The sequence below is a fragment of the Podarcis raffonei genome, chromosome 14 (genome assembly GCF_027172205.1).
Source record: "Podarcis raffonei isolate rPodRaf1 chromosome 14, rPodRaf1.pri, whole genome shotgun sequence".
Classification (NCBI taxonomy): Eukaryota; Metazoa; Chordata; class Lepidosauria; order Squamata; family Lacertidae; genus Podarcis; species Podarcis raffonei.
Genome location: NC_070615.1, coordinates 32,773,748 through 32,794,963, shown reverse-complemented (window position 1 = coordinate 32,794,963; position 21,216 = coordinate 32,773,748). Strand labels below are relative to the sequence as shown.

Genomic DNA, 21,216 nt, shown 5'->3' with positions numbered 1-21,216 from the left:
GCCCTCTAGAATTAAATAAAGGTGGTTAAGACTGTAGAGCAGTTTTCTATCTCCTTTTATTTGGGGGAAGAAAGAGAAGACTTTATCATTAAAGGATGTCTGTATCCACTGTAATTAATTCTTTAGGGCTGCCTCAAAAGATAAAATGGTGGTGGATTTACATTTCCCTTGCATGCAGAAGGACTTTTGTTCAATTCCTGGTAAGGTCAGGTATGTCTGGGAAGTTTCTCTGCTTGAAAACTCTGAGGGTCTCTGCCAGTCAGAGTTGAAAATACTGAGCTTGATTGACCAATGGCCTCACTTGGTATAAAGCAGCTTCCTGTGTTCCCATGTTGCGTCTTGCTCTAGCTTTAGCAGCACTACCAAAAGGAGAATGTGCCTTTCATGAAGAAGGTCCTAGGTTCAATCCCCAACATCTCAACGTTGGGCTCATAATGCCCCCTCTCTGAAAACTATGAGTCACTGCCCATCAGAATAGATGTTACCATTGAGCAATGACCCTTCCATAGTAGGCATGGAAACTTGTGAACTCTAATATCAGCATCAGAGTCTTGTTACATGCACATTTTCTTTCTGCTGGCCATTGTGCCTTGCCCTACGCTTTTGGAGACTTCAGGCAGAACTCACACTCGTTACACTTTGTATAAATTCTAGGGGTGGCGATGGTAATAACCAAGGGTGGCAGCCTGTTGTGAGCCACCAAAGTTTGGAAATTCTCATCATGCAAAAGCACCATGCAAAGCTCTTAATTGTAGAGAGGGAAATTTCAACCAGTAGATTAATCAACTGAAGGCTTTGATTAACTAGGCAAGGTTGCAATTTAAAGGAACAGTTCCTTATTTTTTAGGTTACTCTGGGTCTTGTGTCTGACAGTAATAGGAAATGAGGAAAAGGGGGGGGAAATATTAAAGATGGCTTTTTAGAAAAACAACAACAATGTGGAAGGTTTTTTGCTATTTTGGTAAAAGGGGTAGCTTTTCTTCATTAAATTATTAGTTCTACTACTTCCTTCTGTAGCTCAGTCATACTGAGGTTTTAGTTACTTTCAAGTTTAACTGAAATGGATTGATTAGTCAAAAGGCAAATTATCAATGAAAAAAATCATAATAGATTTCTGTCCCCAGTTATTTCTATGATTCAGACTGGCAATTATCAGCCAGTATGTAGACAAGGCTGACTCTGTTGTTATCATCAGTGACAGAATGTTTTCCATGGAATGCCTTTGTCCATATCTTCATTAATGAAATTAATGGGAAGCTATTTTCCTATGAGCTGCTTCTCACACCACCCATTAACTTACATGGGGGGGGGAGAGAAGAAATCCCCATTCAAGAGCAGCTCCCATTTGCTTCCTCTAGCAAAAGTCAAATTGTACTAAATTAAGAAAACAAACCTGTTTGTAAATGTTAATCTAATGGGCTGCTAAACTCCCACGTGAAGTGAATGCAGCACCTTTGTATGGGCAGATTATATATTCTTCCTTGTTGGTGGGAGGGGGCACAATTGCTTTTGTTTAGTCTTCCATTTGAATAATACATTTGATTGCCATGGCAAAATGTAGCGGTGTGCGCACCCGCCTCTGAATAGTGCCTAATTAACGGGTGGTAACAAGGCAGGATTTGCCCTCTCTCCTTTCACCAGCGATCATATACATGACAGTCCCTTTATCTTCCTTCAAAATTGACTTGCTCTCCTGACCCTTAAGCGGCTCTTGTTTTGTGTGTTTACTCCTCTGATGTCTTTGCAAGCCTGCTAATTTTCGGTGGCACTTCGTAGCTGCTTGTAATTAACACATCGAACACTGAAGGAAGACTCCGGCTCGCAGATGCCTAATGGAGGAATGTTTTCTTCCAGTAATTATATGTCTTCGTTCTGAGCTATTTGCATTGACCTGCGAGGAATCCAAGGCATGCCTTTTCCCCCCCTGAGAACAAGTGTGTATGTGCTCCGAGGTTATTTCAGTAGCAGAGAACAATACAAACATTAATGGGCCAAGAGAATGCAGCTCTGATGTTATCTGGAATTCTGGGGTCTGTTTCATTTATTTGGGAATACAGTAGTACCTTGGGTTACATACGCTTCAGGTTACATACACTCAGGTTACAGACTCCGCTAACCCAGAAATATTACCTCGGGTTAAGAACTTTGCTTCAGGATGAGAACAGAAATCGTGCTTCGGCAGCGCAGCGGCAGTGGGAGGCCCCATTAGCTAAAGTGGTGCTTCAGGTTAAGTAAGAACAGTTTCAGGTTAAGAACGGACCTCCAGAACAAATTAAGTACGTAACCAGAGGTACCACTGTAAGGGTATTACAAAGATGGGCCTCTAGATGTTGTTGGACTCTGACTCCCATCAACCCTAGACACCAGGATTAATTGTCAGGGATTATGGGAGTTGGAGTCAAGCGACATCTACAAGCCAGAGGTGCCCCACCACTGGTTTTGCAAGTGTCATGACATATGGAGCTTTTCAGTTTGGAGAAAAGGCAAGTAAAGGGGGGACAGTGTATAAAATTATGCATGGTTGTCTAGAAAGTGGATAGAAAAGTTTTTCTTCTGGGGGTTCTCTCGCCATGAGAAGTGAAGTTACAGGGAACCAGGCAGAGGGCCTTCTCAGTAGTGGTGCCCACCCTGTGGAACACCCTCCCATCAGATGTCAAATAAATAAACAACTATCTGACGTTTAGAAGACATCTGAAGGCAGCCCTGTTTAGGGAAGTTTTTAATGACTGATGTTTTAATGTATTTTTAATATTTTGTTGGAAGCCGCCCAGAGTGGCTGGGGAAACCTAGCCAGATGGGCCGAGTATAAATACATCATCATCATCATCATCATCATCATCATTATTATTATTTCTCCTTCGCATAACACTAGATCTTGGGGACATTCAAGAAAGCTGAATATTGGAAGATTCAGGACAGAAGAAAGTCAGTACTTCACATAGCACATAGGTAAACTATGGAATTCACTCACACAAGAAACTTTAAAAGAGTATTAGACAAATTCTTGAAGGATAAAGTTATTAATGGCTACTAGCCAAAATGGCTATGTTCTACCTCCAGTGTTTGAGGCAATGTAACACTGTTGCTGGGAATCACAGGTGGAGATAATGGTGTTGCACTCAGGTCTTGCTTGTGGGCTTCCCATGAGCACCTGAATGGCTGCTGTGAGAACAGGATACTGGACTTGGCCTGATCCAACAGCGTTCTTTGCATGTTCTTATGTTCATGTTTTTATCCCAGCCCAGAATTTGTGGACACCAAAACTGTCCGTGGGCACCTCATGAACACACCACAACCATGCCCACACCACAGCTTATTATATTGGCTACAGCAGAGTGCAGGTTACATACGCTTCAGGTTACAGACTCCACTAACTCAGAAATTGTGCTTCAGGTTAAGAACTTTGCTTCAGGATGAGGACAGAAATCGTGCTCCAGTGGCGCAGCAGCAGCAGGAGGCCCCCATTAGCTAAAGTGGTGCTTCAGGTTAAGAACAGTTTCAGGTTAAGAACGGACCTCCGGAATGAATTAAGTACTTAACCCGAGGTACCACTGTATTTCATGCCTACTGTCAACAGGGGGAGAAGTTATGAGATGAGAGCACATGGGCACCAAAGAGACATTGGTGCCCCCTGGTCTAAATCAATGTTGAATCCCTTGTCTGGTTGCACAGAGGAACGTGATTCAGGATAATAACCCCCTCAACAACCTTGCAAAAAAAATCTGTTATTGTACAGAAGCCCTTAAGATCAGCTCTAACAGCAGCTGTATTATTTCCAAACACAGAGATACTTGTTGGGGGGGAGGGGCGGTTAAAGGTTCATGTGGAAATGAATAAGCATATGTATATTTGCTCAGCCCTGGTCTAGTTAAGTGACTTCCCTATAAATGCCCCCGTACCCCAAGAATGTTTTTCAAGCCTTGCCAAAATGTTTAAGATATTTACACCAGGAGGAACCTCTCAATTTCCATTGAATTAGAGAAAATCAAGTGACTAAATGGACTTGTGTGAAACCCCCACGCAAGCATGATAAATTTTGCAAGCTTTATTGAAAACCCTTCAGGTTCTTTAGTGGCTTCAGATTTTCTAAGAAAAGATTTTCAAATGCCTGCCCCCCAAATTCCACTTGAGGTACAATCTACCGACTTCTTAATTATGCAGAGAAGCCCCCCACATTAAATGCTCTTATATGGGATTATTTGTCTGAGGAGGAACCTGCACACTGGTTTCAAATTTTTGCTTCAGACACAATTTTGGTAGCAGTTCAATATTCCACTTAAAATGCACACAAAATAGAAAATCTGGTGTGCTGTTTGTTTGGAAGCAACAACAGCCTTGTAATGTATATATATAAACTTGCTAGGTGCAGATTGTTTAATCTTGCTAGTTTAAATAAACAAATTCCATGTTTGCATATTGCAAAAGTGAAAAACGAGTCCAACGACTTAAAACAGTCAGCCAGCAAGCAAACCCATTTGTGATGGTGAGGGCATTTGTCCAAAATGAAGTCTGGATTCTTTGGCACCTTTATGTATTATTATTATTATTATTATTATTATTATTATTATTATATTATTGGAATACGGTCTTGAGGTTTTAAAGCTGTAATACACACTAGGACATGAGAAATAAGAGGAAGATTGGTAGCTAGAATGATCAACAGTGGGGCAGAAAAAGAACAGCTTTTTTTTTTTGAAGGGGTTCAGCCTGGAATAGTAATGATAGAATTGTCTGAATCAATAACTCTCTTGTCGGCCCCATGTCTGATGTTCGAATCAGTCAGCCCTTTCCTGTGAGAGCTTTCCTGAAGAATATTGAATTATTTATTATTTGTATCTCCCCCACCCTTATCTTTCTGATGATTTTTCTCTGTTCCTCTCCCCTGCCCCCCCCATCTTAGTAAAATTTGTTTTTTATGTTGTCAGGTTCAATGATGTCTCCGCTTTGATAAATAGCAGTAATTGGGTGTACTGCAGAAGTCATGTAAAAATATATGACTTCAATTACATCTAGAACATTTCCCCCCTTTATATTGATCTTTCCCCTCTGTATGTAAGAGCTGTTTTTCCTCGCCTGCAGTGTTGAGGTTCCCCACCTTAAATAATAATAAAAAAGGGAATTATTATATGTTCATATGTTGGCATGCACTTTTGAACCCATTCATCTTTTAAAAAGTTGGGAGGCACCCATGCTAGTGCCTCAGATCAGTTCTGCCTGAACAGCAATTGAAAAATTAGTCATTCTGGAGAGAGAAATATTCATATTGTATTCCAGGCTGGATGATGGATCGCACAACTTAAAAATTCCATCTTCTCTCTATCCTTGTGTCTCCCATGCGAGATAATGAAATGGGGATGGAGCGGCCAATTAAGGGAATTGCTTTTCATTAATTGTTTTAATTCAAATGAGAAAGAGACATGGGTGACAAAAGTCACTTTAGTAAGGCTGAGTTCCGCTGGTGTTCTGTCTTCCCCATTCTTTGGGGCTGTGCTTTGAAATTTATTTCGCTCTGGTGCCTGCAGGAGAAATCCTTTGCTGGTGTGTTCATCGCTAGAACACTGAAGTGTACAGTGACTTTTAAAAAAATAAAAATCCCTGCTTTAGCCGAGTCGCAATTTAGGGAAGTGTCTGGGCCCATTCACTCACCCACTGCCTCTGACCCCATTTTTAATCACATATGATTTACTCCATGGGAACACCCAGAATTCTTGCAATATTCTTCACTCTGTGTGGTTATGATTATAAACCATCAAATGGATTTAAAAAACTAGATTTTCACTGCATCCCAAAGGCACAACTCCACTTGATTAAGAAATGGGTGTCTGCAAATGTTTGGCCTGTGTTGATAACATTGCTAGAGTTATTTTGGGGCGTTAAGAACTCAGCATAACAAATGCTCTTAAAAGCCATTCCTCCCTCCCCCTCTCCCTTGCTAAGAACCTTCTCCACCATCCCAGACTAAATCTGGAATGGCACATTTAAACCTTATAAGAGAAGAAACAAACAAAAAATAAAAATGCCCTGTTGACCTTAAAGACTGACAAATGTATTGTGGATTAAGCTTTGATAGAATAAAGCCCTATGTCAGATGCATGCTCTAGTAAGTTGGCAGGTATAATACAATACCCATACAGAGAGAAAGGGAATATGTAAACAGTGGGGTCAAAGAGGCAATGATACAGCATTTCTCTCTTTCAAAAACCCCAATGCGTGTAAGGTAAAAATAATTCATCCCCTTCCAACTAAAGAAACATTATTGTAGCAAGAAAGTTAGCATGTAAAGGAAAATTCCTTTCTGTCGTGCAAAACCCTAATCAAGACAGAGCCCAAATTCAAAAAGATGAAATTTGCTAACTGCTTTAAAAGGAGCTGGTTAACTTAGGCATGAGTGAGTTGAATGGGGAAGTGGATATTCAGTAACTGAGTAACCTATGAAGTCTGCAGTTGTTACTCACTCGTGGTTTTCTTCTGTGGACCATTCTAATATTGGGAGCTCTGTCTGTAATAAGCAGGAAACCTACAACAAATGCAGCTTGTCCATATTTTCTTTGAAGGCAGGAATGTGTATTTGAACAAACTTCAAAACCGAGCTGCCTTTCATTTCAAAATTGAAGGCAGAAAAGACCAACAGCAGTACAAATAGTGTGTTGGGGAAGAGGGTTGTTTTGTAGAAATGTTTGCAGCATAGCGCTTCCAGTGTATTCATCTCCCCACCATGTAGAAAAGTGAATGTGTGTGTGTAGGGGATTGATGATCATTAAACTTTACTGGCCTTTCTAATTCCATTACGTGCGCGCGCGCACACACACACACACACAATTATGTTACTGGATAAGAAGCATAAGAAGACCCTGCTGGATCAGGCCAATGAGCCATATAGTCCAGCATCGTGTTCTCACAGTGGCTAACCAGATGCCTCTATGGAACAGGCAGCAGCACCCTCAGAACTGGGTGTCAGTAAGGCAATGAGACAGGTGGACCACTGCCCCATTTGCCCTAACAGACCAGCATCCAATGCCTCTTAGACCCTCTTAGAGCCAGTGTGGTGTAGTGGTTAAGAGCAGTAGTCTTGTAATCTGGTGAACTGGGTTTGCATCCCCGCTCCTCCACATGCAGCTGCTGGGTGACTTTGGTCTAGTCACACTTCTTTGAAGTCTCTCAGCCTCACTCATCTCATGGAGTGTTTGTTGTGGGGGAGGAAGGGAAAGGAGAATGTTAGCCGCTTTGAGACTCCTTCGGGAAGTGATGAAGCAGGATATCAGATCCAAACTACTATTCCTCCGCCGCCTCCGCCTCCTCCTCCTCTTCTTCTTCTTCTTTTAGGATTGATCCCTTGGGTGTGCATGCCTTTTTTAACTGGATCCTGCCCACTTCAATAACTTTCTTTTCCTGCAGCTTGCTAGACAGGATGATTCCCCCCCTTTCCTTCTTCCATGTGCTGTTCCTGGGTGCCCCCCACCCTGCCATTTTCAGGGAAAGCCTCATGGCACAAGCAGAAGTCCTTGTGCTGGGTTTTTGCTGGCAGGGCTCATTAGGTGAATCCTGCCCTTAGACTACAATGATTTCCAGGTTTCTGTGATTGTATTTATATAAGCCTCTGCTCTTTGTTGTTGCCTTTGTTGTCAGTATGGAAATTTTGCTCGGGGTTTAATTTGTTCTTTTACATATTTTGTGTCCTATCAAATATGGCTTATATTTACTATATTATGTTGAGCTGTGTGTGTTAAAAAAAGAATTCAGCTTTGCTTATTTCCCTAAGTTAATGACCTGGTTTTCTTTTATCTGATGAAGCTGTTTAATTACCTGATTGAGAAAAGGGAGGGGGAGGGAGAATCTTGATGAAGCTGATGGCTTTAAGATTTTATTTATTTATTTAAGACTGCAGATGCCCTTAGTGAAAAGATGCAGGAATTTATTTTAAACAACTTTTTCGAGTTTGAGGAGAATCATTGTAAATTAGCTTTACCCTGATCTATAGCCTTGTGGGGGTTTCAATCCGCAGTGTTCCCAGGTAGGGCTGGGAATACGCCCAGTCTGAACTCCCAGAGACTCTCTGCCAGTCAGAGTAAGCGGTACTGAGCTAGAAGCATCACTGATCTGACTTGATAAAAGGCAGTTTCCTATGTTCCTGTTCTCTGGTGCACTCAGAGAGGCAGAGGTGCCAGCTTCCCAGTGTAATCGAGGGGCCTGACATGATGGCGCCTGACATCCTGGCTTTGTGCTTGCAACGTTGTGAGGAGCCAGGGGGTGGAGCTGGACACCCTCTGAACATTGAGGGGGGGCCAGCCCCCTCAAAACCAGACATCTGGGGGGTGAAGGAGCTTTTGGCCCCTAGGAGCTTGCTCTTATGTACAGCAGGTTCTATCCAACATTAGTCCTACCGAGAGTAAAACCCACTGAAACGCATGAACACAGCAAACTTAAGTTCATTCATTGTTATGCATCTACTGTACTTTGAGTAGGATCAATACTGGATGCAACTTGGCTCTTCTTTCTGCAGGAGATTCCCATTCACTTCAGTGGAGCTTGCTGGTCCTTGTGGGCAGCCATTTGTGGGAGCATAACTATTTCTTCAGTTGGGGTGAATGGGAAAGAGCTCTGATTGGGATGTTTGCTTAAATCAGGGTAGGCAACCTAAGGCCCAGGGGTCGGACGAGGCCCAAACACCTTCTCAATCCAGCCCGCAGATGGTCCGGGAATCAGCGTGTTTTTACATGAGTAGAATGTGTCCTTTTATTTAAAATGCATCTCTGGGTTATTTGTGGGGCGTGGCATAGGAATTCGTTCATATTTTTCCCCCAAAATATAATCCGGCCCACCACATGGTCTGAGGGATGGTGGACTGGCCCACGACTGAAAAAGGTTGCTGACCCCTGGCTTAAATCATGACATTCATGCAGATTAAAGTAGAGCCCAAATGTTCTGCTGGGGAAATCCTGAGGGAATATTTAGCTGAAAATTAGTGTGTGTGCGAAGGAGAGTGATTAAAATTGTTCTGAAAATGGGAGACCGGAGTTGTGTGGAGTATAGACGGGCATGGGCGTAGCCAGGATTTTTGTTGGGAGGGCAGAACCAACATGATTGTTCAGTTAAGTATTTCTATTGTTTTACTTGATCTTGGGGAGGGGCAGCTACGCCCATGTAAACAGGGGAGAAATCCATTCACTCCTCTTTTCACAGTAGACTAAATCCATCCCAGACTTGCTTTCAGATTGGAAACTCCCAGTTATTTGATTGGAGCTAAGCTCCCAGTTATAAGACAGGTTTTCCCCAAAGATGACCCATGGGTATCAGAGCAGACCTCAGATATCACCCACCACCCTAATATTTTAATAACAGTGTTCACCTAGGCTAACTATGCATGAATACACAGCATGGTTCTACTATTACCCACAAAGATAAAATTGCACCAGAATTCCAGTGTTGTTTTGCTGGTGCTATCTGGAGCTGTGTGCTTGCAAGCAAGCAGGACTGAGATACATTAGTCCAGTATCTCTTCTCCCTGCCTCCCCCCCCCCAAATTTAACTGGCTTTCTTCCCAGTGGTTGTCTCTGAACATTACAATATCAAAAGCCAAGCAAGCAGAATCCCACAGTTAATCAAAGGTGGGAGATTGTTAACAGTAATTTATGACCTTATTTAAGCATGCTTCCTTAGTAATTAGTATTGGTTCTGTGCTGTCTATTTAATTAAAATATAACGTTCATCTGTTGTTCACCCACATGGTGTTCAGGAGAGGAACATGACCAAGTGCCAGTACAGTCTTTGCTCAAGCAACATGACCAGTGACATCAGCTGGACTGTTTTCGTCTGATTGAGGAGTGCAGGATGTGGTCCAAGAAATTTTTAATTGTGAAGTTCACTGAATGAGGAAGGTGGTTTTCTGCTTCTAATGGAGCCGTCAGCCTGTATATTTTGGTGGCATCAATACATTAGTGTACTTGCCCATTATTTATTTACCAGACCTTGAGTCTACCTTTTGGGGTGCCAAGAGTGATCAATAAGGGCATACAGACTAAACTCCTTATCACTGGCTGCTACACAAGCATTCTCTGTTCACTGTCCCACCATTGCAATAACCCGTTTTTGGGACACTTACAAAAATTCTCCTCTTCATTATCATTATAAACTATTTTGGTTTCCTTGAAGTTCCCAGGAGCCTCTGGATCTAACCAAAGGAACATAGAAATATAAGAAACTGCCCTTTTTGAGTCAGACCCATATCATTGCTCCATCTAGCTAAGTACTGACTACATTGCTATACTGACATTACCAGTATAGCAAACCAAATGCTTCAATGAAGTTCAGAAGCAGGACAGGAGGATAATATGCTCCCATGGTCATCTACTTCCCAGAAACTGATAATATAAGACATTTCAGGTCTACACATAGAGCTTATATTTTGTTATCATGTCTTGTAGTATTTGATAGACTGGTTCCTTGGAGATTCCACCAAGTTATTTTATATGGATCTATGATAATGAAAACTGATGGGAGAAATGTTAAGACAAAATAAATGCACATTTTCAGAGGTCTTTTTCAACTGGGGTGTGTGTGAAATGTAAACATTTCTTTGTGATTCCTTGTATTCCCTGTCAAAATTGTGGAATTAACATGCATAATGTTAAGCTTTAAGATGGGTGTGAGAAACCTCTGCCCCTCCAGATGTTGCTGACCCACAGCCATCAACAGCCTCAGCAAGCATGGGCAATGACCAGGGATGATGAGAGTTGTAGTTCAGCAACATTTGAAGGGTCAAAAGTTCCCCACAACTGGTTTAAAAAGAGAAACCATTATGTGCAGCAAGTGAGGTCATACCTTTCTTGGACTGGTTTAAGATCAAAATTCTGGAAGTGGCCTTTTGAGTTTCATGACACTATTATTCAGGCATAGATGTTAGAGGCGATTTTTCAGAAAAGATATCAGTTCCTACCCCAATGCTGTCTGAAGGAGTTAAGAGGATTTGGCATGTGATGAAGCTGTCTAACCATGCAAATGTAAGGGAGGCATGTCACATAAACTGATTAATTTACTGAAGATTGGTCATTACTTGCACATTAATGGAATGATGTAAAACCACATCCAGCCTTGTGCTCTAATGTTTCCAGTAAGGGAAAATGGGTCCATTCGGCAGCTGTGTGATTTATCTGCAGGATTGTGTATGAAACCCTAGTCATATGAAATATGTGGCATGCAGCCAGGCTGATGTTCATCTGGTAAAGTTGAGAATATTCTTTAAAAAGCAATGTATCTGGAATGACTTGAGGGTCTACCTTCCCCCCACCCCCTGCCAGGTAAGGAAGCTTTGCTTGAAAGGTTTGCAGTTTCATGAATGGCTGACTGAGAAGTTGGAAAGTATTGTTTTTTGAATAACAAGTCTAGTTTGAGCATCACTAGTTTCTATCCTTGTGTCACTGAGACTCAGAATTGTCTTTCCCACCAGCGATTGCCTGTTAAGGAACCATAAGCAGCAACACACACACACACACAACCCCTATTGTTTTAGATTTTCTTTCATATCATGTAGGTGTCTATGCCACGCCACCCACACAGTAAAGCAAGTGAGCTGTGAAATATATTCATTGTTAGAGTACAGGGGAAATGGAGGCAAGCAATCGGCAGTAATAATGTAAGACAGCAAAGGGAGGCTGCCAGCATTACCTGCTTTATTTGGGTTGCCTTTTTCATTATAGGTTCGGGAAATAGGCTGCAATTCGATTATGGTATGATTTGGGGAGGGGGGGGCTGCTGTGGAATTGCTTGCCGCGCGCTGACCCTGTCACAGGAGGATCAAATGACGAGTCAGCTCAAATAAAGTTTAGAGTGCATTAACTGGACTGAGCATCCTTTTCCCTGGGAATGTGACTCTCTCCCGCCCACCCCCTTCTTTCTCCTCCTCCTCCTCCTCCTCTTCTTCATCTCCCTGGGTTTTGTAACTGCTTTTCGTAGATATTTGTACCTTAAGGCAAGAAAGAAAGGAAGGAGAGAAGAAGAAAAAAGTGGAGGAAGGAAAGATTGGCTAAGATGTATCGGAATGAACATCGGCAGCCAATGGGATCCTCTCCCCCCCCCCCCCCATGTTCGGATTGCGGCTTCTCTGTGGCTTGGGAAAGTAGCAGCTTGATTAATAACAGTGAGAGAGCTGCCTGTTGGATTATTAATTTTCCATCTCTTCCCCCTCTTCCTTTTCCTCTTGCACATCCCCCTGATGCTTTGCCTTTAAAAAAAAGGAAAGGAAAGGAGGGGGTGGAAGCATCGTAGTTGGGGTGGTTATTTTTGTATATATATCTCAATATATATATTTTTAAAAATTGACCAGGAGCTTCTTGCTAGCTACTAACAAACTCTGGGCTATCCAACCCTGCAAAGGGGCCTCCATCTCAGTGGGGTGAGTGTCTGTACAATTAAAGAGGAATGAGCGAGAGATTCATATGTATAATGGAAGAAGGGGGGAGATTTAAAAAAAACCGAGAAGGAAGAATGAAGGGAGGGGAAATCAAAGCACAAGGGCAGCCTTCGTCTCTAATCTCACTTAGCTCTTAAACTCCTGGAAATACAGTTCAGGCTGAGCCGGAAAGTGAGAAAAGAGCAACGTTGATGGGCAGCCATCCCACATGGTATTGGGGTGGGGGCAAACAATCTTGTTTCTGCTTTCCAAACTAATTCAAATTGGCCCCTTTGAAGCCTTGATTGCCTAGAGAGGTTGCAAATTGATAGTAAATGGGAGTTAATGATAGGTAATGAAACAAGCGGTGCAATTTTTTCTCTTTCTCTTTTTTCTTTCTCCCCCCCCCCCCCCCTCCGCTTCTCCTCCTTGCTAGCTGAAAAGTCATTATCTTGGTATTTGGTGGGAGAGCATTTCATTGTTGAACTGGAATCCTCTTGCCTAGCGCTTGTGCCTGTTCTTAATCATGACGGCGGTATGATATCAGATAACGGCAAATGCTCAGCGATGCTGGAAGTGTGGAGGTCTTGTGCCAAGTGGCTTCTGGTTTGCGCCGTTCTGCTTACCAAGGGGGTGGTAATATCATTTATAGCCTGTATGTCATCTCCTCGGGTCTGTCTTTTGATTCGTTGACCGGGTCATGTGTCCAGCTGGTATAAAAGAAAGAGGTTTGGTTTGATTTTCAGGTGGGTGGAGTGTGGGCTAATATCATTTTCCTTTCGAAATTCACAACTTAACAGAGTTTCTGAGAGAGGGATAATGCATTTAGAAGCGAGACATATTTGCATGTTTAAGTTACTGTTTTTCAGATATAGATAGATAGGTATAGATAATATACTTTACCCTTTAAACTAAAGAAAGCTGTATGTGTAGTGATAATAGCAATTATTATTTTAAAAACAAAAACATATGAATAATTTCCATTAATAGATACTGTGTTAAACGAATCAGTGTTCATGTTTGTGTTGCTATTAACTATGAAGAGAGTAAGCCAAGTCTGTGGTTGATTTTGTATTTTTTTATTTCTTTGGGGTGTTCGGAGTAAGCTGTGGAAAAAGTGGATCGTTTCATTCTTTGCCCAGGCAGTGAATAAAGAGAGCAAAATGTATGGTTTTTCTACCCCAATCTCAAAAGTTAGATCACTTCCATTTTATCATGGCTTGTTTAGGTCTTGCAATTTAAACCAAGCAATCTTCACAGTCAGAGAAATGTAGATGCATTCTTAACCTAAGAGACCTGGTGTACATTAGAGCACTGATTTGCATGGAGAGGTTTATTTCTGCTGTAAATCTACCACCAATTTCTTTTAAGGAGTAGCAGCTCTGCAGGAAGACCGGGTTACCTCCTTTTATTTTTAAAATCTCTTTTGAGTTAAATGCATAATTCGAGGTTGGGTGTGCCCTCCTTTTGGGACGGTAGTTTCCCAGATAATAAGGTCTTGTGATGGCAGACAGGATGTCATACTTAATTTCCATTTAATCTTCACAGGGAACTCTTCCTAGGATGGAGTGATTCTCCCCACCTTTGAGTTCCCCAAAGAAATTGTTATAATGCAATTAGGAAGATGGCAATGGCAGTCCTAGTTTCAAAAATATGCAGGATGTCTTGAATATTTGTATAGGGTGTTGAGACTATGAGTGCATTGTTAGTAAGATTTGTCATTGATTGATTGCTGGCCTCTGGTGGGTCTCTCTTGCTTCTGCCGCTCTTTTTCTGAAATGTTAGCAGTATGACGTTTTGAGATGTGAGAATAGCACAATACTTTTCAAGGCTAAATGGAACAAATGAGGTCCCCCCCCTTGCAAAAAAAAATCATAATAGACCAATGATTTTGTTGCATTTTGTGTTGCATTTTGCTGTAACTGTTCATGATTTAATTGCTGTCATGCGGTGACAAAATATATTGGTGGTGGGGGGGATGCAAGAAAGCCTTCTATAATTGGTGCAGTTTTCTTTTGACGCTGGTTTCTGTCGAGTGTAATCTTTTTCTCTGGTCTTGCTAAGTAATCGAATGATGACTGTATAGTAAAACGTTGCTGCGTTGTGACAATTAGTTACTGTAATATCGGCTTTGATAACTGCTTGTGCAAAAGAGGATGGTCTGTGTTTCTAGTACAATTTAAATGGGGTCATTAATTTATTTTGTGTGTGTGTTCTGTCTTTTCTTTTTGCGTAGTAAAAAATTAGGTCATGCAGAATTCAGAGATCTGATTATTTCATTTCTTCAGTGAAACCAATTGTTTTAGTACTGCATAGATGAAATGCTCACATTCTGATCACTTAAATTAGATCATTTCTTTGGTTAATTGGCATTCTCTTTCTCCCTCCCTCCCCCACAATTATAGATTTATTAAATGATATATACTAACACTTGTAATCTAGATTGAAACTTCAAAGCTAATTCAGCAAGGGGGAAATCGGGAAGTTAAATTAATTTGTCATTGGGGGTAGGGATGGGGATGGGACTCAGCTGGAAAAGATGGTGATGACAAAACCTGATTTTTATTTCTCTTCTCTGTCTTTATTGGTTGAAGCTTCAAAAACATCAACAAAACTTGTATTATATTAACAATTTTTCTGTCCGTTCCCCCCAAAAGGATGAAGGAAAATATCATAATTCATCATGTTGTGGGCTAGAACTATGTATAATAATGCCTATCTAAGCATTGGTAGGATCAGTTTTTCTTACCTACTCTTTATATTTTTCGATTTGATTAAAGTTCCACCTTCTGCAGTTATAGGAACTTTCAGATATGTTATCTAGGGTTGTACCTCATAGAACCACCAAGTCTCAGGATCAAATCTGGAGTTTCCCAGGTTTGGTATGAGTGTATGGGGGGGGTGTCAAAATCTCATGGAGAGCGACCCAAATCAAGGGGGCAGGATATTATTTCTTTGTCATTTGAAAAGCTTTTGCAATGACCTCTCCTCCATGCCCAGCAGACTTGCAGAGCCTAGGTTTGATTTTTTTTCTCTCTCTCCCCCTCTCTCTGGACACACTATTGGAATCGGTCCCCTCATGTCCCACCAGGTTCCACACACTGATCTGCTCCACCTCATAAAATCCCAGGAGACCTGGCAATGGTACTAAATGCTACTGTACATGGGACTGCCTCTGAAGGTGGTTCAGAACCTCCAGCTGGTGCAGAATTCAGGCTGCTCACTGGGTCAAGACGCTTTGAGCATATAACGTCAATCCTGGCCTGACTGCACTGGCTGCCATTTAGTTTCAAGGCCCAGTTCAAAGTGCTGGGTTTTTTTTAATCTATAAGGCCCTAAGCAGCCTGGGCCCAGTATATCTGAAGAAGCGTCTCCACCCCCATCGTTCACCCTGGATACAGAGGTCCAGCTCCGAGGTCCTTCTGGTGGTTCCCTCACTGCGAGAAGTGAGATTACAGGGAACCAGGCAGAGGGCCTTCTTGGTAGTGGTGCCTGCCCTGTGGAACGCCCTCCCATCAGATGTCAAGGAAATAAACAACTACAGTGGTACCTTGGGTTAAGAACTTAATTCGTTCTGGAGGTCTGTTCTTAACCTGAAACTGTTCTTAACCTGAGGTACCACTTTAGCTAATGGGGCCTCCCACTGTATCTGACTTTTAGAAAACATCTGAAGGCAGCCATGTTTAGAGAAGTTTTTAATGACTGATGTTTCAGTGTGTTTTTAATATTCTGTTGTGAGCCACCCAGAGTGAGTGGGGAAACCCAGCCAGATGGGTGGGGTATAAATAATAAATTATTATTATCATTATTATTATTCAGCTCAGTTCACCCCATATGAACCAACCTGAACCCTGCAATCACCATCTGAGGTCCTCCTTCTTGTTCTTCCTTCATGTGAGGTCCAGAGAGCAGCTGCATGAGAACTGACATTTTCTGTGGTGGCCCCTCGTTTGTGGAATGCTCTCTCCAGGGAAGCATGCCTGGTGCCTTTATTGCATATTGTTAGGTGGCAAGCCTTACAACATTCGTCTTCTCCTAGGTCTTTGGCTGTTAATCAATCTACAGCCTTCTAAAGCCAGGGGGTACTGTCTCCCCACTCCTTTTGCTATTATTATGCATGTTGTGTTTCATGTCATAAACTGCCCTGTGGTCTTCTGGTGAAGGACAGTATAGAAATTTAATTAATTGATTTATGATGGTGATGATCATTATAACTTCATATGAGATTGCATTACACTCTGAATTATCTTGGTTCTCACATTTGAATGGCTCTATTTTTATTTTTGGCTATTCCTATATTGTGGACACATATTAAATTCGTAAAAAATAAAGGTGTATAAAAGGATGGTTGATATTTCTATCTCTGCCCCCCTCCAATAAGATGAACAAAAACAGAACCCCAATTATTTAGATTTGCTGAGCCACAAGCAAGGAAAGCTACATCTGTCAGTTTTGTTCCTCTCAGTTTCTCATTTTTCCAACCTTAAATTCAGTTATCTACAATTCCACATCAGTTTGTGAATGTCTTTTTTTTAGTCCTTGAGAAAAATAATCAGCTTTTTAGTGCAATTTAATTTTAATATACATAATTTTGTATGCAATTTTCCTAAGACATACATTTTTGCAAAGCAATTTCACCTTACGTAATATATAGTTGAATGTTATTTTCATGAATATATGCAGCACTGAATATCATATAATCATAGAATTGCAGAGTTGGAAGAGACCCTGAGGATCATATAGTCCAACCCCCTACAATGCAGGAATATGCAGTTGCCCCATATGGGGATCGAACCTACAACCTTGGCATTGTCAGCACCATGCTCTAACCAACTGAGCTATCCAGGCATATATGCATTTGTAGGCATATCTGACCTATCATTAAAAAAAACAACATGTTTTTTGCAAACATTACTTGGCTTCAATAATTTTGAGAAAGTGAAATATGTAGCTCCATCTTTAAATGCAAACTGAATCAATTTCCCCCACCCGCATCTCTAGCCACATGCCTACCCTGAGGCTGGGTTGCCAACTGACCTCAAAACTACTGTGAGTGAGTAGACAGATAGCAAATGGTGTTACCCAAAGTGTCAATCTGCATTACAGAATTATCAACTTCATCGCAAGTAATCAGCAAAGAGCACAGTAAATGGTCTGAAGGGTAAAATGAGAACGTTTCTCCGTAATCTTTCCAAAACGGAACTTGATGCACCGGTTCTTAGTCTTCATGGCCATTGACAAAAAGTAGAAACTGGAAGGGGGCTTTCCGATACATGTCACAATGCTGGCATGAAGTTGGTTTCAAAATGAAACAACTCAACAAATGCTTGGAAATTAGCTGGAATTCACATGATGTGGAGCTGCCTCAGATCACAGCAAGACACCTTTTACCAAGTTAGACCATTGATCCACCTAACGCAGTGTTGTCAGCACTGACTGGCAGTTTCAATAATAATAAAACAACCACCCCCTCTGACTGGCAGTGGCTACCCAGGATTTCAGAAAGGAGTTTTCCCAGCCCTACATGGAAGTGCAAGGGATTGAACCTGGGTCTTTCTGCATGCAAAGCAGATGCTCTACCACTAAGCTGTGGTCCTTCTGCTTATCTCCCTGCCCCCACCCCAACAGCACTCCCCATCATGCTTCTGAGGAATGCTACCTTGTGGAGAGTTATGGGAGAATTAAATGGCAGCTAGGCCCATTAGTCTGCCATGCTGTACCTGGCATCATCAGATAAGTGCACCAGGATGCACCAATGGGCACATGGGCCTATAATATGGTACTCTGGCTAGACGACCCTTTGATCTGGAGCTTGCCCTTCCTTAGAGACTAAGTGGGGGAGATATGAATTGGCCTTAGTCCTCCATCTCTAATATTGTAATAACAGATGCTGCCTACCTACCTAACATGCCATGATAAAGACTGCTACCTGAGATGGTTCCTTGCCCTCTGTTATTCCATACTGATGAAGGTCCTACTTCATCTTATACAAGCTGTATTCATTTACTGAAAAAAAACCCCAAACCCCTGTCTCCACACATCAGACTGTTTCTGCATTAATCTGCCATTTTTATTTATTTATTATTAAAAACTAATTCACATTTAAATAACATTTTATCTCAGCATACAGATTTCTAGAACGGTTTTATCTCAAAACAGCATTTTAAAATGGATTTTGATACTTCTTCTTTCTTTCTTTCTTTTCCTTTTTTTTTTTTTTTTTTGAGCCGAGCATCACATTGCTGCATTGGGAGAGGTACAGAATCTGATGCATATCTCTCTTCTGATCCATGCATTAAAACCTGAAAGGTGCAGATCAGTTCACTTCTCGGAATTTGCAAATATTGGATTTCTGAAGCATTCCTATCAAAGTCAATATAAAAGCCCTTCCAGTTACCAGCCACACTGACTGCCACTTAAGATAGTCTTCTTGAATCTAAGGTAGTTTTATCCTAATCAAGCCATTTTAAAATGGCTTAAATTTAAAGGCAAGTCACTTTAAAGTATTTTCAGATTGAGCAGCAGGGATGGACTTCGGTCATTCAAATTACAGAGGTGCCCTTTAGGAGCCCCCAAAATGGTACCCTTCTGCCTTTGGCCTTCCATTCTGATCAATTCACTACTATATCATAGCTGCAGCACCCTCTAGGGTCAGTGCCCAGCAGGGCTGTGTTAAGCATATGTGGCGCCGGAGTGTAAAGATGCGCCTGGCGCCCCCCCCCCCGGTTGCCCAGTCCCAGGTGCGCAGGAGGGCAGAACCAGCTGGCTGCCGCAGCATCTTGCTGGCTCGGTCACCCCCGAACTTGCAGCGCAGAGCCACCTGCAGCAGAAGAGCCTGCTGTGGCACTCCAACCGATGGTTGACTCTTCCCTGGACTTAATTCTCTGGCCCTGGACTCTCAGCCTGGTGCCCCTGATAGCCTGGTACCCAGGTGCCCTGCACTCCTAGCGCCTATAGGTAAGACTGCCCTGGTGCCCAGTGTGATGGAACCTGTTGTATCGCCCCCTAAAACCGTCTCTGTGAGCAGTGCTCCAATTATCACTCTTACAGGGCAATCCTGTACACAAGAAGCTGGTGTAAATTTATGTTAAGCCAGGGTAAAGTATGCCAGTTCCAAACTGTTCTGGATCAGGGCTTAGCCAGCTTAAGCTTGACAGAAGGAAAACCAGCCTGTAAATAGCGTTTGATTTACACCATCTTTTTTTGCCAGTTTAAGTTCACTAGAATAATCTGTAGAATTTGCTACAGTTGGGCCACTAGAACAGGTGGCTTCAAAATGCAATTGCATCACTCTGCGAATTGCTGGTCTTAATCACAGCAGTGAATTTTTGCTCCCAGTGATTTCATTGGAAGTGAGTTAAAGCACAAGCTGAACTCTTCTGTTGAAAATGATGGGACTCAAAAGTGCCTATGTGAATGGATCATGTACATAACTCCGCTGTTGGAGGCAGTATGCCTTTGTAAATGAACTGCTGAGAAGCACAAATGGGGAGAGTGCTGCTGTGACCAGGATCTGCTTGTGTACTTCCCATAGGCATCTGACTGGTCACTTATATGAGAACATGATGCTGGACTGGATGAGCTCTGGCCTGATCCAGCAGGGATCTTATTATGGTTTCATAATGTTAGACCCAACATCACCATTGTGTTCTTTTTTTCCCTCAGCATGAATTGACTAGTGATCTGCAATGGGGATGGGGATTATGATTGCCATCAATGTTCATGGTGATTTCCAGAGTGCTGAGGGCTTGTGGAATCTACCTGCCATCATCGTCTTCCCCCGCCTCCTCCTCCTCCTCCTCCTCCTCCTCCTCTGAGATCATACCAACCAAAAGCTGCTGCAAAAGAAACATTTAGGACTTTAAGCCCAGCAATTTGCTTTGAACTGTGCAGAGATTCCAGTTTATTGGAACCACAAGTGGGGAGCATGCTGTTGCACTCAGGCTTCCCAGATTTCCAGAGGCATCTGGTTGGACACCGTGAGGCCAGGATGCTGGAGTTGATATGTGCATGGTCCGATCCATAACAGGGCTCTTCTTATGCTTTTAAAAGCATTCACTTACATCTGCTATCTGGTCAGGCAGTTTTAGGAAGAGGGTGGAAGGGAAACAGGCAGATAAGCATGTTCACCCCTGATATCACCGCCAAAACCAGGACAAAAGACAGAGAGTGATTTAGTAATGTTTTAAACTGAAAAAATCAGGGCATGTGGAGCCCCTAGGGAGGTGTACCAATGGCAGGATTATTTGAGTGTATTGTAGCCTGCCTAGTGTTCCACCTCCCCCTTCTGTCCCTCCGCACCTATGCTGTGTCCACACTCCAAAAGATTGCACTTAGCAAATCCTAAAGCTCTTAAGGAAGCAATTACAGTCATGATCGCTCACAAATTGAGCCTTTTTTCTGCTTGACACTGATCCTGTGATAGTCTCCCCACTTAATCCTCACTAGCAATTTGCCTATAGTTGTCGCTAACAGGAGGTGATTAGAGGGGAGTTTCTATTTCCCTTTTTACTTCTGTTGTACTGGTGTGTTAGACAGAGGCTAGTGAATCAAAGCTGTTTTCCTATTAACTCAACACCTCCTAATGTGCTAGGCCCACTTTTATCTAATAAGAGTGCTCAGCTTTTAACATTATTTTAATGTTATCTGTTGGGCCTTTTAAAATGCCTGTGTGAACATTTGCAAAGGGCGAGTGGGGGGGGGATTGAAGGAGAGTGAGAGAGAGAGTATACAAGAGAGTAATTTTATAGCAACTACTGTGCTTTTGGGGTGGGGTGAGACAAATTCAGTGTTGGGAATTATTAAGGAGAGGAGTGAAAGTAAAACAGCAA

The 21,216-nt window shown here is 42.2% G+C and overlaps 1 protein-coding gene and 1 non-coding gene across 29 annotated transcripts in view; one reads left to right on the top strand and one right to left on the bottom strand.

The window, feature by feature from the left end:
• RBFOX1 (RNA binding fox-1 homolog 1) overlaps positions 1–21,216 on the top strand; it is a 1,472,193-nt gene that overhangs the window by 1,213,429 nt on the left and 237,548 nt on the right. Inside the window, exon 1 of one of the 28 annotated variants that reach the window (XM_053365884.1) lies at positions 12,908–13,021. The exons of the other annotated variants lie outside the window; for them this stretch is intronic. Coding sequence (XP_053221859.1) covers positions 12,923–13,021 — 99 coding nt within the window. The 5' untranslated portion in view covers positions 12,908–12,922. Of the gene's footprint in view, positions 1–12,907; positions 13,022–21,216 lie in introns of those variants that run through there. 28 annotated transcript variants of the gene reach the window in all.
• Positions 17,160–17,233, bottom strand: TRNAV-GAC (transfer RNA valine (anticodon GAC)). Its single transcript has one exon. It is a non-coding gene; the product is annotated as a tRNA-Val (tRNA).